The sequence below is a fragment of the Acromyrmex echinatior genome, chromosome 3 (genome assembly GCF_024713525.1).
Source record: "Acromyrmex echinatior isolate Ae372 chromosome 3, ASM2471352v2, whole genome shotgun sequence".
NCBI classification, from domain to species: Eukaryota; Metazoa; Arthropoda; class Insecta; order Hymenoptera; family Formicidae; genus Acromyrmex; species Acromyrmex echinatior.
The window spans coordinates 17013349-17028677 of NC_141854.1; the positions used below are offsets into that span (position 1 = coordinate 17013349).

At 26.3% G+C, this 15329-nt stretch overlaps 1 protein-coding gene across 1 annotated transcript; it reads left to right on the forward strand.

Annotated features, from left to right (window-relative positions):
- The first annotated feature begins 215 nt into the window (after positions 1-215).
- On the forward strand, positions 216-5452 carry LOC105150590 (uncharacterized). Its single transcript, XM_011063777.2, has 3 exons — positions 216-2355; positions 3155-3293; positions 4933-5452. Exons 1-3 carry the CDS (start codon positions 2298-2300, stop codon positions 5147-5149), a joined length of 414 nt encoding a protein of 137 aa, XP_011062079.1. The 5' UTR covers positions 216-2297; the 3' UTR covers positions 5150-5452.
- The last annotated feature ends 9877 nt before the right edge of the window (positions 5453-15329 follow it).

A 15329-nucleotide genomic window follows, 5' to 3' on the forward strand; every position in this document is an offset into this window, starting at 1 on the left:
ACCATCTAAATGATGTACAACAAAGAAACAATGTATAAAAGGAATTTTAAAATAAAAACGATATTATAAACGATATTATAACTATAATTTAAAAAATAATAGATATAAAAAATAATAGATACTATATTGATAAACTAAAAACAAAATTCGACTTACATATTGACTGATTAATATATACAGTTAACTCTATGCTGGCAACAGTTACATAACAAAACATAATAACTCACACATAATAACTCACAAACACTGCCTTCATTCTCAATAGAGAAGTCCTGGCTCTCATGTGTGAGTAGATTTGCCAATAGCTTAACAAAAGCTGTTACATGCATCTAAAATTTTAAACAATTCTTATCCGATACCACTCGATTTTCCTCTATGAATTGTGTATATGTACAAATGAGGTGTAAATATATTTTGCGCAAATTTTCAGAATTTTAATTATAAACAAAATATTATTATGCAAATTACTGATAATTTCTGTAAACAAGAACTCATACAAAAAGTTACAAACCTAAAATAAATATGTCTCTCTCATAAAATATATTGCATTGTATCGCCGAGAAGATTTAATACAATGTTGAACGTTTCGTGGTAATATGATGTATGAGATTGTTAGTGGCACGCGATCTATTGTCTAAGGCTTAATTGCTATTACGACAACATTTACTATACGTACGTGACAAATATAAGAGATATATTTATACTTTAAATTCCAATGAATATCATTCCTACGAAAATTAATTTCCGATAAGTCAACAATGAAGTAAAAAATACTAATTTTTAATCCAATAATTCCAGAAAATTAAATAACAGAATCTTTCAAGTTAATATATATTAAATTTCAATAAAAAAAGTATTACATACTTTGTGTTTTTGAAAATTAGATATTTGAGAAAGAGATGTATCCACAAGATTACGAATTTTTGTTAACAATGTTCAGTAAAATTGTAAAAAAATGCAATGTCAGCAATTTTTTCACATTAAAATTTTTTAGAAAATTTTTAATTTTATCAAACTTTAAATTATTTTAAATTATGTGCATAAATATAAACGGCATACTTGCTAGCATAAACAACATGCATTATTCTACTATTGGTGCTTATGTTTACTATTGAATGGTTTGCTTGATTTATCATGAATTGTTGAATGGAATTGTTTTCTTATCATAAAGATAAAAGCTCAAGCATAACAATTCTATGAAAAAAAAATTGCCTGGACTTTCTAGCTAATCCGCCTCATTTCGATCTACATTTCTCAATTTAATATATATACATCCAATTCTACTTTAAAATTGACGTAGATATAGTTGGATATCAAATTTTTTTCATTCGTAACGTTAAGCGTCACACAATAATTCAATTGATAACAAAATTTAAACAGTATTAATTGGAGGAACATCATAAATCGATTTTTTTTTTACAAAGATTATCATTTTTTAAATAAAAATTATTAACTAATTTTTTATTGTTTTTTAGATAAAAAGTTACAGTAGAATTTTATACTATACAATATTAAATTTTATATGATATAATATCATATAAAATTATGTAATTCTTTCTTTTAAATTAATCAGGAAATACAGTCTCCGTAAACAGAATCTCCGTAAAAATCATGTTTTAATCTCTCATATAATAATCGAGCACATATGCTCGTGCATACGCATTTGTTTACTTTTACGAAGGTCGGTCGGTCCCAAGTTACTTTTTTAGTTACTTTTATAGAGGTTCGACTGTATATATAATAAAATTTTATAATAATAATATATATGTAACCAATTACACACACACACACATATTGCAAGTAATACAAATATAGTAACTTTTAAAAACATATGATTGCGAAAAATATATAAATATGTATATATTTATTTGCAATTATTTGATAAAGCAGAATATTCGATGAGAAATAATTATTTGTTCTTGTTTAAAAAATTCTTATAATTTTTTTAATGAAAATAATATTATACGCACCGTGAACAAAATTATTTATGAAGATATTTATTATTATTTTCCAACATGTACGTCGTCTGCATACGTCGTCTGCATTTTTTTCTATTTTGGACTCACCGACACATAAGAAGAGAAAGATGATCATCAACCAGTTACGAGTAACGGGTACATCGACCGCGTTCTACGAGGAAGGCGAGGCCCAGCTAAAAGTTACGTGGGTTTACGAAAGAAATCGAAGAGCACGAACAGTGAACGATCTCATTTGTTTGAAAAATCTCAGCCGCTTCAAGAGCTGCAGCGAGTGCGCGCGGAAACTTTAATCTTGTTCGTTTTTTTTTTAAGGAGAAAATGTCACTATTAATTCTTTTCGGCGTTTTATTACATTGTTGTGCATTTGGTCTATCAGGTGAGTTAATTTACTCAATAATTATTTAATTGCACATCAAAGAAAACGATATTTTCTGTGACATGCTGTAAAAAAGAAGTTTATTAATTAAATCGTATTTAAATTGTATATAGATAGTAATTTGTCGTCTTGATATGACTTCTTCAATTTATTTGAATAATTTTTTTGTCGCAAAATTATTGAGCATATTTATTATATGATTTAAAAAAAATGCTATGTTAATGATATTATTTGTGATAATAATATCATGTGCTATTATCTTAATGTGTATAAATAAAATAAAGATTTAATAATTTTTGTTTAAATAGTTATATAAATTAAATATTAATTTTTTAATCTAGTAACACATTTTGAGTGTCGTTTTTGTAAATAAGAAAGAGAATTTTCTATAGAAAACTTTTCTTTAGAATTAAAACAGTTTTGGTAATCGAAATTTTGAAGAAGAAATTGTTTTATTTTAAATTTAATCATTTTAAAGTTGATCATGATATAAATGTTGATGATATTTCGAGTTGTCATATTTGATGAATTATTACGAATTTATTATAATTTCATAAGATATCAAAATCGTCACAAATAAAAAAGAGTGTTATTTTTTAAGAATTGTGAAACAAATTAAATAACAAAAATGACATGTGATCATGTTACTAATAATATGTTCTTTGTTTTATAAATATAAATAAAAAATATTTTAGTTTTAATCACATATTATACGTAATGTATTTCTTTTTAATAAAAATTCTTTCTCAAATATTTTTATTACTGTTTAAATGAAAATTCTTTTATGAGCGCCTTTCAGATAAACACGAGAAACTGGCAGGCAATCATATGACAGGGGCAACAAATGTGATAAACATGCCATTAACACCTTCACCAGAGAATGTACGGCAATTTCAAGGAAATTATCCTTTTCCTTCGCTCGGATACAAACCACAAAGGTAAGTTTATAAATTTCTTATATTCATTTTCACAAAATCAATTTATTTTGCATTATACAATTTAACTAAAAATCAATATTAAGAATCAATATTAGTCATTAGATCTTTTGTCATTAAATAATTATTAAATATAATTAATATTTATTTCTCTACACGTCCCGTAGCACAGACTTTTGCATAATGCATAACACATAGTGCATAAGAGAATCAACTAATCAGAATCTTTCCTTTCCTCTCATTTCATGGAAAAAAGAATTTCGATTGGTCGATTCCTTTATGCGCTATGCATTATGCGTTATGTAAGAGTTTGTGCTCCGGTCATATCTCAATAAAACCCAATGTTGCCATTACATCACACAAAAGCACAAGCACAACCACATATACATATCAGTGGGAATTACACTCGTTTTTGCCTTGAAATTCAGAAAATTTATTCGTGTAAAATAAAGCAAAACAAACTTGTCTTTAAGTCTTTAGAGTTTAATGGCGAATTCGATTAGACGCACTAATGTATACTGGTGCATAATAAAACCGTTGTACATTGATTCAATTTAAGTGTAAAAGTAAAATGTAAATTGCAAATATTTCAAATTATAAAATACATATTTTACCTCACAGCACAATAAAGTATATTGAGTATTTCACGATTTATTCCATTTATTTATAAACATATGTTTACGTTAATTTGTGTATGTTTTAATATGCAATGCGCATTGAATGCGTTCAATTGAATTCGCTATAAGTTTATAAAAAATATATGATCGACTCGCACTGTTCGTTTTCAAAGTCGAATGATCAATTTAATTTTTCCGTGAAAGAACCGATCTGCGATTTAATTGAGACACGAAAATCAATTAAAAAAACCGGAAATCGAAAAGATCAATTCTCCAAAAGATCTCTTCTCGATCCGAATCGCCCATCTCTACCTCACTTAGCGATACAGATCAGAAACGTGGATACATCGTGCAAATTGCTGGACGCATTGAGAAAAAGGCGCATTTTTAATATCACTTAATAATTTTCACAACTCAACGTCAAATATACCTGTTTTTGCGCTTAAATTAGCACGATGTTATCCAAGCATCCGATCTATATCGTTAAGTCAATAATTAGGTGTGTAATCGATAATTTTCTCATAGAGTAAAAAATTGGTTCTACTCTGATTCACCTGTGTACACATATATGTGTATGTATATCATACACATATGTATCTTTATACGTATGTGCATCAAAAAAGCAATTAACCTGGAAATGTCATCTGAGCTAATTTTTACAGCAGCAAGAAAACAAAGTTCAATCTCTCTCTCTCTCTCTCTCTCTCTCTCTCTCTCTCTCTCATTTACAGTAGTTTTCTTTATTGATCGAGAATCATTAATCCTACTTTATCTATTTTTTTATATTACTAGAAAATATATCAGTAAATCTATTTATATTTACACAAAATAACTCAATACTAATAAATTGTAGAATAATCAACAATAATGCAATATATTAGTAATAATAATTTATAAATTAGGATATAAAAATCAACTCTATGGTGATTGTTTATGAAATATGGTGACGTTTATGTAATAAAAACCTAGATAACTGTTCTCGGATTGAACAAAATTCATATTTTAATTTTATATTTTTATTGCAGATGTCCTCTATGCGATAGTTCGATTTATCCTTATTGCGGCGAGAAATTGTTCCACGACGCCTGCTGCTGTACCGATCCTTACGATTTACCTTATCAATGTAAATCAGCAGACTGTCGATTCCTACATGCCAACAGCTGCAGGGAGCACCGCTTGATTGCCAACTGCTGTTGCAACGACGATTATCGCACCCTTCTGAAGACCTTAGCGCAGAAATAAAGCTATCGCACATCGTGTATATTTATCATTTGCAACAAAATAAAAAACTTGAACTTAGTTGGATTAAAACGAAAAATTTCCTACTTATAATTTTGAATAATTTAAGTAGCATTTATGATTCATTTTTAAATAAAAATATTTTTTATTCAATTAAATTGAAAATTGTATTTCTTATTCAGAATATTGAATTGAGCAGTATTCACACACAAAATACTATAATATTATTTTTAGATTGAAAAGCATAGAAATATACTCCATGCCATTTCTATAAATAAATAAAAATGCATTAAAGATTGAAAAAAATAGACATTTGTTTCATGCATTTCCTATAAATGAATAAAAATGCATTCAGGATTGAAAAGGATATATTTTAATTCCATTCATGAATCTGTATTTCTGAAAATCTGAATCCATTTTAATCCATTTCAATCCATTCTCGTTTGCTGGGCTAACAAAAGTAGTGGCATATTGCCCAAAACGCCATTTCATCTTATAATGAGTACAATACGGCTGTTAAAAAATGAATCAACAATGTACTAAATATTTTCATTTTAATCTTTAAATCATTATAATTAATCTTTAAATCATTTTAATCTTTAAATCATTCTTTTAATCATTAATATATTAACAAGCTAATCGAGTTAAATATTGTGTGAAATATTTAAATAATAACTTACTTAAAGCACTATATTATAAAAGTTGTAAAACATTTTCGTATATCATACCGTCATAAAAACAATACTGTTGCCAAAAAATTCTTGATACTTATGCAACGTTAAGCACACGATTGTAAATAATTTTGTGATACTAACGCAAATGCTGCTAATCAATATTATTATGTTAAACATAACGAGTAGCATATTCCCCCAGGGAATGTCACTCGTTGTGTAGAATAACTGACATATTACCCGCAGTTACCCTACTAATTGTAAGAGCTCCTGGTCAAATACGGTCTCTTTTCTATTCCTAAACAAAGTTTGGCATCTAGAGAACAAGTTTTGTGAGTTACTGGTCTCAATTCATGCGCATCCTTTAACTGGCATAAAAGCTCGATCTACATAAGATGCAGAATTCGCGACGCAGAATACAGGTCGCAAAATTAGAAATTAATCTCTAACGTACTTTAATTATAATATGGTTGTAAGACGCAAAAAACAGAACGCAGAAAATTGGGTGAACTTCAACTTTCGCGTCCTGCGTCTTGCGTCTTACATATTGCGATCTATTACAATCTAAAATACGATTTAGATTGTAATAGTTTTGCGATCAACGTTCTGCGTCTTATATAGATCGGGCTTATAACTCCGAAGTTCACCTCTGGGTCACAAATGACTTAACGTGTGTAAAGAGCGTACATTTTTTTATAATTAAAAAATTTTTATTTTTTTTTCTTTATTTTCGACTAATTCTTGGTTGTATTGCAGAAATATTTCGTGAATTTATTAAAAAAAAATTTAACTCTAAAACAATAGCTTAATAAACACGATTTTTGGTATCCTTGTAAATGTTGTCAATAATATTATATATTATGTCTGTAATGTTATAAAGAACATTTTCCTAATAAATTATAAGTTTTTTTCAACACAATAGCAATAATAAAATGCATTGTTTAAAATGTAAATGCAATATATCTTCAATGTAGCCATTCATGCATATTAAAAAAAAATCTGATTTTTAAGTTATTCTATAACTAAACTTTTTGGACAGCTGACACTTGAACTATTTCTTTTTTGTAATTAAGAATATCAATTTTAAGATATTGAACTATATTTTTCTTTCAGTTTCAACATTTTTGTTTCAGTTTTATATTTTTATATAAAAAAATGCATTTTTCTTATTTCATTAACTAAATTTAGTTATAACAATTTATCTATAATTTGTCATGAATATACATATAATTGCACAAATAGAAAGTATAATATGTAATATAATTTAATACACACGTTCGGTCATTCATGTCCTGGAATTTTCATCATTTTTACAAGTATATATAAATTATTAAACAATTTTTACATATATTTTGACATCTTTAGAGTTTAATAATTTATTTATACTTGTAAAAGTGATGAAAATTAATCCACGAATTAGAACACGAATGACCGAACGTGTGTATTAAGGGTGCCAAAAACTAAGATGTGTACTAAGGATTAATAATATACATGCAATGCACAATACTATGTTTATGCTTAAAATATCAAGAGGTAAAAAATTAAAGTTACAAGATCTACAAATGTATTTTTATTACAGATAGGATTTTATTACAGATAGGATTTTCTCAAGGATTGATTATTTAAGCTCAAGTCTTTAAAAATAAAAAAATATAGGCTTGATCCTTCAAGGGTCGCTCGAGACGTTTGCATCCGTATAAAAACTAACGGTAATATATTTAGACCGTGATCGAAGATATCTCATCACAGAATCTCCAACGGAAGCGATTCATATTATCCGATAAAGAGACATGCACGAAATAATAAATTGTCGGGATTATATCCAGAGATGTAACGAGAGTTTATTGCGCCCTTTCAGCAAGGAAATATATTGGTATCCCCTTTCCTGAGAAAAATCTTTTCTACAATAATTATAACTTTACTGCAGTATGATGTAAGATGCAAGATAAAAAAATGTCTTCTAATCTATACATTTAAACATTAATATATTAGAAAGTACAAATATTTTATAATTTTTAAAGTTATATAAAGTTTCAAAAATGTAAAAATTTCACTTTTCTCGCTTTGACTACAAAAATTTATTAATTATATCATCAAGATTAATTTGTGAGACTTTATGTTCAATTGATAATAAAGAAAGACTCAATCTTCTTTCATTCATCGAAGAACGGAGATAATTTTTTCAATTTAAGCTTGCTAAAACAGCGTTCGCAAGATGCCAGGTTACTAGTAAAAAGCGCTTTACAATCATGAAGAGTCAGAATCTCGACACGTGTATAATCTTGATATTGAACTTCACACAGTGATTAGTCGACCTATGATAAGCGGGTGTGCGCCCCTGGCATGGGCCAGTTTCGTCAACCCCTCACTATGTTCTCTGATTATATCTCAACAGTCGACTGGTCGCTTCGTATACACGTATCGGAATTCTGGCTTTTGGGTCCACTTAATATCCTCACTTTTCGAGTCGCAAACGACTACAAATAAATTCGACTACGTTACGTCGACGTGCGTTCTTGAGACATTCCGCCGCTGCAGCTGCTTGGCCTGGACTGGTCTGGACGTTGTCAAATGTCCGTAAATCGATACGTAATACGGGAAGGAAGTATCTCGTTTCTTCCTATAATATGTTTCAACGCTAAATGCGATGGTGACGATGATGACGGATAATTCTATCCGATCCTTTTTTCATGAGTATGAATATAGTTAATTCTGATATGTTTACTTGTTGAATACGAATCTATTAATCGAAATTTAGTTATTAAGAATTTTGAGAAAAATGACAAATAAGAGGCAAAAAAATTATGATTTTCATCACATTGTAATATCGGCAACAAATATTTTTCTAAATTTTATTAATGCGAAAATATCAATATTAGCTTTAAAATAAATTTTTATTTTTGTTTGATTTTTCGTTTTCGAAATACAACAATTTGAAAATAATTTGGGGAATTTTGGGGGGATTATTAACATTTCAGATCAATTGCGTTAATGTCGACAATCATATCGGCACGTAATTATCATTTCTGAAATTAATTCATTCGTTGAAAATATATATATTAGTTCAACATCTTAATACTTAGACCGTAGTGGCGCTTCGGATTTAAAGTTGTAATTTGAAAATAGTTTTTTTCTCATGTAACACATGTAAAAAGATTTTTTGTTCATCTTAATACATTATGTACGGAGTAAAATATGCTTTTATACCTATATAATATAATAGTTGAATTATACTAAATCAAAAAGCAATAAAATTAACAAAAATATAATATAACAGAAAAATCGTAATCTTTATATGTATATTAAAATTTACGATTATAATTTTCCATATTGTATTTTGTGAATTTTTTGTTGCTTTTGATTTATGATTTTATGTATGATTCAATTATAAGTACAAATTTTGATAATGGATTTGTGTTCAACAAGCAAAATTATTATTTATATTGATAAAAAAAGGTTTTGAACTGTATAACCCATGTAAGATGACATGTAAGATGACATCTCATTATAGAATAAATTTTATATTTAAATTTTTTATTATATATAAAGACATGTACTGCATTTGCTGCAAGACTGTAATTGCATTTAGACATGTACATTTGATATAAATGATACGAGAGAATAATTTATTTGTTATTTTAAATACATGAATCGGTATTTAGCCTTATACAGTCTTTATATATAATAAAAAATTTAAATATATTAGGTGTTGGAATTAATTCGTAGCGTTTTTAATGAAAGAATGTTATTTATTTCACATGAGAATTAAAAAATACATTAATGAAAGTACTTCCCATCACTTGTAAAACGCTACGAATTAATTCCAACACCTAATAAAATTTATTCTATAATGAGATGTCGTACATGTCATCTTACATGGGTTATACAGATTGCACAGCTGACACATTGATCGTCACACGCATAATTTACTTATCTCTTTAAAGATAAACAACAATTTTATTTAATGAATTGGAGTTATATTTTTTAGTAATCTTATTTAATTATGAGATGATCATAAATATTATCAGATAACGGTAGCTCGCGTGCTAGCATTTTAGCAATGTTAATAAGTGGATGATAAACGTTGTATATACGTATTTATGTCAATAAATAAAGTTATATGAATAATAACGTGATAAAACGGAGCGAAATTAAGGTCACACATCGTTTCATTGAAGAACCATTCCACGTCAAACCGGACATCTTTAAAACATCATTTTCAATTTTTTTTAAATTTGCTGATATATTCTACAGATAAAAATCGAGTACAGATGAAACACGAGTTTCGCGAAAAAAAATTTTAATATGAATATTCACAAAAAATCTAAATTTTTTTTCGCGAAACTCGTACTCATCTCATATTTTTATCTATAAAATATGTCAACATATTAAAAAAAAAACTAAAAATAACGATATCTCAAAGCTGATTTGACGTGGAATACATCTGGAGTTCCATGTGCAGCATCATTTTCGATGCTATTCTGCTCAAAATTTATTTCGAAAATTTATTTAGAGTTTCGACTATATTGAATTTTTTCAAAAGTCAATCTAATATAATTGTCTTTGTAAATAAACTAAATTATTATTGAGAACCCTATATTCTTTTGATATTATAAATATAGAATTATAAATATAATTATTATTATTAACATTATATAGCAGTAATAATATATAAAAATGGAACCATAATTATTTTATCATGTAATTATATATTCACAAATATTAAACACTTTTCTCTGACAATCAGTGAAGAAATATTGTATAAACAAATTAGACTTATTTATAAATATATGTTATTTTTTTCTTCATAATAAATCTTTAATAATCTATTCTAAATCGTTTATCGTAAAAAATTAAATGTTATATAAATAAATTTTAATATTTAGACGTATATCTAATTATTGATAAGTTTCGACCAAGAATAATATGTTTATAATTTAGAGATGTTAAAAGGTTTGCGAATTATCATCGTCAATCGTGATTCAATTATCAATTATAATAAAAATCAATTATAATAAATCACAGTAATAACCCGTAAATCCATTGCCACCTCTATTAAACTTTTACGGAAGAAAATTCCATAAAAGTTTCAAAAATTTATGTTTTAATTAATTAATACAAAAATTATATTTATGAATATTTTAGAAAAATATTTATAAATCCATTCAATCATATCTTGATTACTATCGTACTTTTGTTAGTCATCTGTTTGCAAAAACATGCAAAGAATTCCGTGGTGATCTTCATTGAGTCATTCTGATTTTTTTTTTATAATAAAACTTGATTAATAATTTTCAATGAGAGTAAAGCCACGTGTCGCTGTTGCTTCATGTTGTTTTCATTCGCGAGACGTATATAGAGAGAATTTTTTCTTAGAATTTATCTTGAAAATATGATGGTTGTGGGTATTTCAAAGAATTTTAAATCTCTTTCATTCATTAATAAAACTTCAATAAAGTATAAAATAAATTTTATTAAAGTGCATGTTAAAAATGTTTAAAATATTGTATTATACCACAACTACCATATTTTAAATTTTAAAAGAAAATTCTCTCGGTGTAGTCATCGAATGATATTTCTTCAAATTTATCTCCATGTACTAAAAAAGAGAGAAGGAATGATTGCATTTAATAGAGAAAATTAATCAGTTTTCTCTCTGCTTTTTTTTTCTCTAAACATAATCAATGTATAAGAGAAGAGAGAAATCATTTAACAACTAATCGCATCAATGTCTAAATTAATTTTCGGAAAAAATTTTAAGCTAACATTCTATATTTATATTATATATCATTGACATGTCAAATCGCGATCTTTGATTGCGAACAAAAATAATTGACGTTATACCAGCCGAGATTTTCTTCACGCTACATCAGTGCAATAGAACTTCGCAAAGAATTGAATTTTCCAGCAACATAATTTTCCAAGAGTATCATTTTTTTCATTCATATAAGATATGTGATTCCCAGACAAAAATGCAAGAATGGAGCTACTTGACTATTTATGTAAAAAGTCGTAGAAAATCTCGAACAAAGAGCTATTTTATTTCACAAATCAGGTCATATATTCAACACGTTGATCTTTTCGAGAAGAAATTCGAAGAAATTCCGATCTTTATCTCTCTTTCTTTTCTTTAAAAAATAGATTTTTATATTGCTTTATATAAGCAGATTAAAATGATACCAGCAATAATAAAAATAGTAGTGATTACCGAGCCAATTAAAAAAAATTGCGGGTTTGTTGTTTGTTTGAATATTTTTAAATTCATTGCATGTAATACAGGAATGCGGAAATCATTCAATAGAAGGAACGTGTAATATGTTAATGATTTTAAATAATAAGTTAAAAACAAAATTATTAAATAACAAAAAGAGAAAAAGAAAGGTCCAATACATTATATATCATCGAGTCCCATTAAATTCTATATTAAATTATTTCCATGTAAATAGTAACTAATGGTAACATTATTATAATTTCAACAACAATATTATAATTTCCTATTTAACAATATAATTGTTACATACAACGTGTATCATATATTACATTTACGTTGTTGAATAAAAAATATAACATTAATATAATGCCACTGTTAATTATTTATTAGATTCTTGTTTATTCTTATACAATATTTATAAAAAAAACTAAATCACAAAATAAATAAATAATTTAATATAAAACATCTAGCGAGAATTCGAGCAAATATTGTTCAAGAGTATACAAATTCATATGGCGCTTTAATTAAATACGTATAATAGATCTCTTTATTTTCTATTAATCTTATTTATATATTCTATTCATATATTCTATTTGTCTCTTCGATTCTATTTATATCTGAAATATGAAAAAAAAGGAATTCTCATTATGCAAAAATGATAATAACAGGCTAATGCTTTACACGTGGATGATTTTACAATAATAAGTTATATACGTCGTTACATAAATACTAGCTTGATTGATATGATATAATCTCGTACCATATGATAATACGAGATATTTCTCGTCTATTATGTCTATTTATACCATGTAGACTATTAAAAATAATAATCGCGTTTGTTTATTCAGTTTTGCATATTAATTATTCTATTGCATCAGCCTTTGACACGCAAAATTTATTTTATCATGTATTAAAAGGATATTTTTCTTACATCTACGCAGAGAACATATGAACATTTTTTCTTGTTATTTTAATTCCAATTTTTATCAGAATTCTGAATAAACAAGTTAATTGAAAAATAAATAAAATACAATTACAAATAAAATATGAGGCTCTTAAGTAAATATGTACATGCGTAATACATGATGTTAATAAAAAGTATATAATATACATATACATTTATTATAAATAAAAATATGTGTTTGGAGTTGAATTATGTTCAACCAACAAATGAAATAAAAGATATATATGACAGCTATCAAATTGAAATAAATATTTTATTAATCATTTTATTTCCGAGAGAAAAAGAAAGTTTTTGGTATATTTTACAAATGTGTCTCTGTCAAATAAAAATACATGTAAATAGAAATATTGTTTTATATTAGAAAATATATTTGTTTCAAATAAATATTATATTTCAAAATAAAATATTATATTTCAATATACTTTGTACGAATTTTATTTACATAATTTCTTGTTTCGTTACAATCTAATATAACTGTAATGAATAGGTAGGAGTCTCAATTCAATTAAATTTCCGAATAATTATTAGATAAAATTTATATTTGTAAAAAAAAGAATGGTAACTATACATATTTGAACGTATTCGAGAAAACTATTTGCCAGCTTTTCTTGAAACACATAACTTCGTTGTGAAGAAAAAATTCCAACTAATAAGACAAAGAACGAGATATTTGACTTTGATTTTACAGCTTTCGCCAGATTTATGATAAAATGAGTCGGCGATCCAACGACGATGACATAATTTCACTGTGCATCATTCGTATTTATCCGGCGTGGGAATTTCTTATGCAAATTGTCACGCCGTGTACCAGATAGGTCTAGGATTGTAAGTAGCTACAAGCAGATATGTGTAGAACGAACGTGGAATAATCTATGCTAATTCGCATATTTTCTTTATGGTAAACAGACACTCGTTCGCTTCAGTGTATCATTGTTTGTGGACAATCAGAAAAAATTAATGAATGTTGAAGAATTTGTTCTTGCGTATAGAAAGCGACTGTTTGAGAAGAAAATTTATTTTATTTCTTTCTATAAATATAATTCTATACTTTAAATCATTATTATAGATATTTTCGTAACAATAAATGCTAAATTATCTACTATATTGTGAGTGCACGAAAGCATAGTAAAAAAAATGTGTTTACTCGCAAAGCATGGGCGGATTATTTCAGCGAAATAATATACGTAACAACATATTTCTAATTTACGTTTTTATTTTTAATTGTTATTATTGTAATATCGATTAAGTTATTTATGTAACTCATATCAAAATTAAAAATGTTCGACGAAGTCTATTTCTCTTTATCTCTCTTACACATATAATATGTGTCAGATAAAGATAAGGAATGTTAGATACGAGATCATCTAGTATTCGCATGCCAAAGTTGATAAACTTTATTTTCTGAATAATAGCCGGTTTTACAACGTAAATAAACCAAACAATGGCTCTACTTATTTATTATACACCGGGCGTCAAATCTTATATCAGTCGTTACAATTACAATTCTGAAGGATGATCAATTTTTCATATAAATCTGATTTCTTTTTTAAATAAAAAAGTGTGAAAATTATCATATTTATTGAAAATAAATATCAGATTTATTAAAGTTACAAAACATAATTTATAAAATTTAACAAAATTAAATTTTAATTCATTAATATTGCGATCAAGATTGCAATATTGAATTGATATTTAGAATAATTTGGTTCATTTATTAATTCTCTTTCTTAAAGAGAGATTCTCTAATTTAATCTTCTCTTTTCGTATAAAAAATTAGAAAGTACTAAAATAATTGTATAAAATTCCTTAAACATTTATAAATATAAAATGTAGAAATAAGTTACAATTTTTAATTTGCAAACAGATTAGTACTAAATAAAAAATATTAGATAAAATAAATATTAAGAATCTTTATTTTAGATCGCATATGTGAAAAATACAGTCAATACTAAAAAAATGCTTATTATAGTCGAAGTTGGATTTTCATTGCTTTAAATAATTCGATTTTGAATTATTAATATACACTATATATATACTTGCATATATATATATTGTAATCTTTTAAAACCATATTGTAATCTTTTAAAACTGCGCGCCGAATTGTTTTTCCGAACTATAAACGCAGCAATTAAAATTACTCTAACAATTGCAAATTAAATTGATAAGCAATTTAATAATTTGATGCTACCAACAAGCATCATATTATAATAATATTAATATGTTGAAACTATTTAATAAATTTATTGCGAAAAATATATATTTATAGGAGGAAGGGACTGGGATAATATTGATTGTTTTAATTAAGCAAAAAAATTTTAATAAACATGTATTCTATTC

What these genes read in the sequence shown, in the direction of transcription:
- LOC105150590 (XM_011063777.2), top strand. Translation starts at nt 2,298, where the DNA reads ATGTCACTATTAATTCTTTTCGGCGTTTTATTACATTGTTGTGCATTT. An exon ending in TTGTGCATTTGGTCTATCAG is followed by an intron (nt 2,356 to 3,154) that starts GTGAGTTAATTT and finishes AGCGCCTTTCAG; the next exon opens with ATAAACACGAGAAACTGGCA. An exon ending in CTCGGATACAAACCACAAAG is followed by an intron (nt 3,294 to 4,932) that starts GTAAGTTTATAA and finishes TTTTTATTGCAG; the next exon opens with ATGTCCTCTATGCGATAGTT.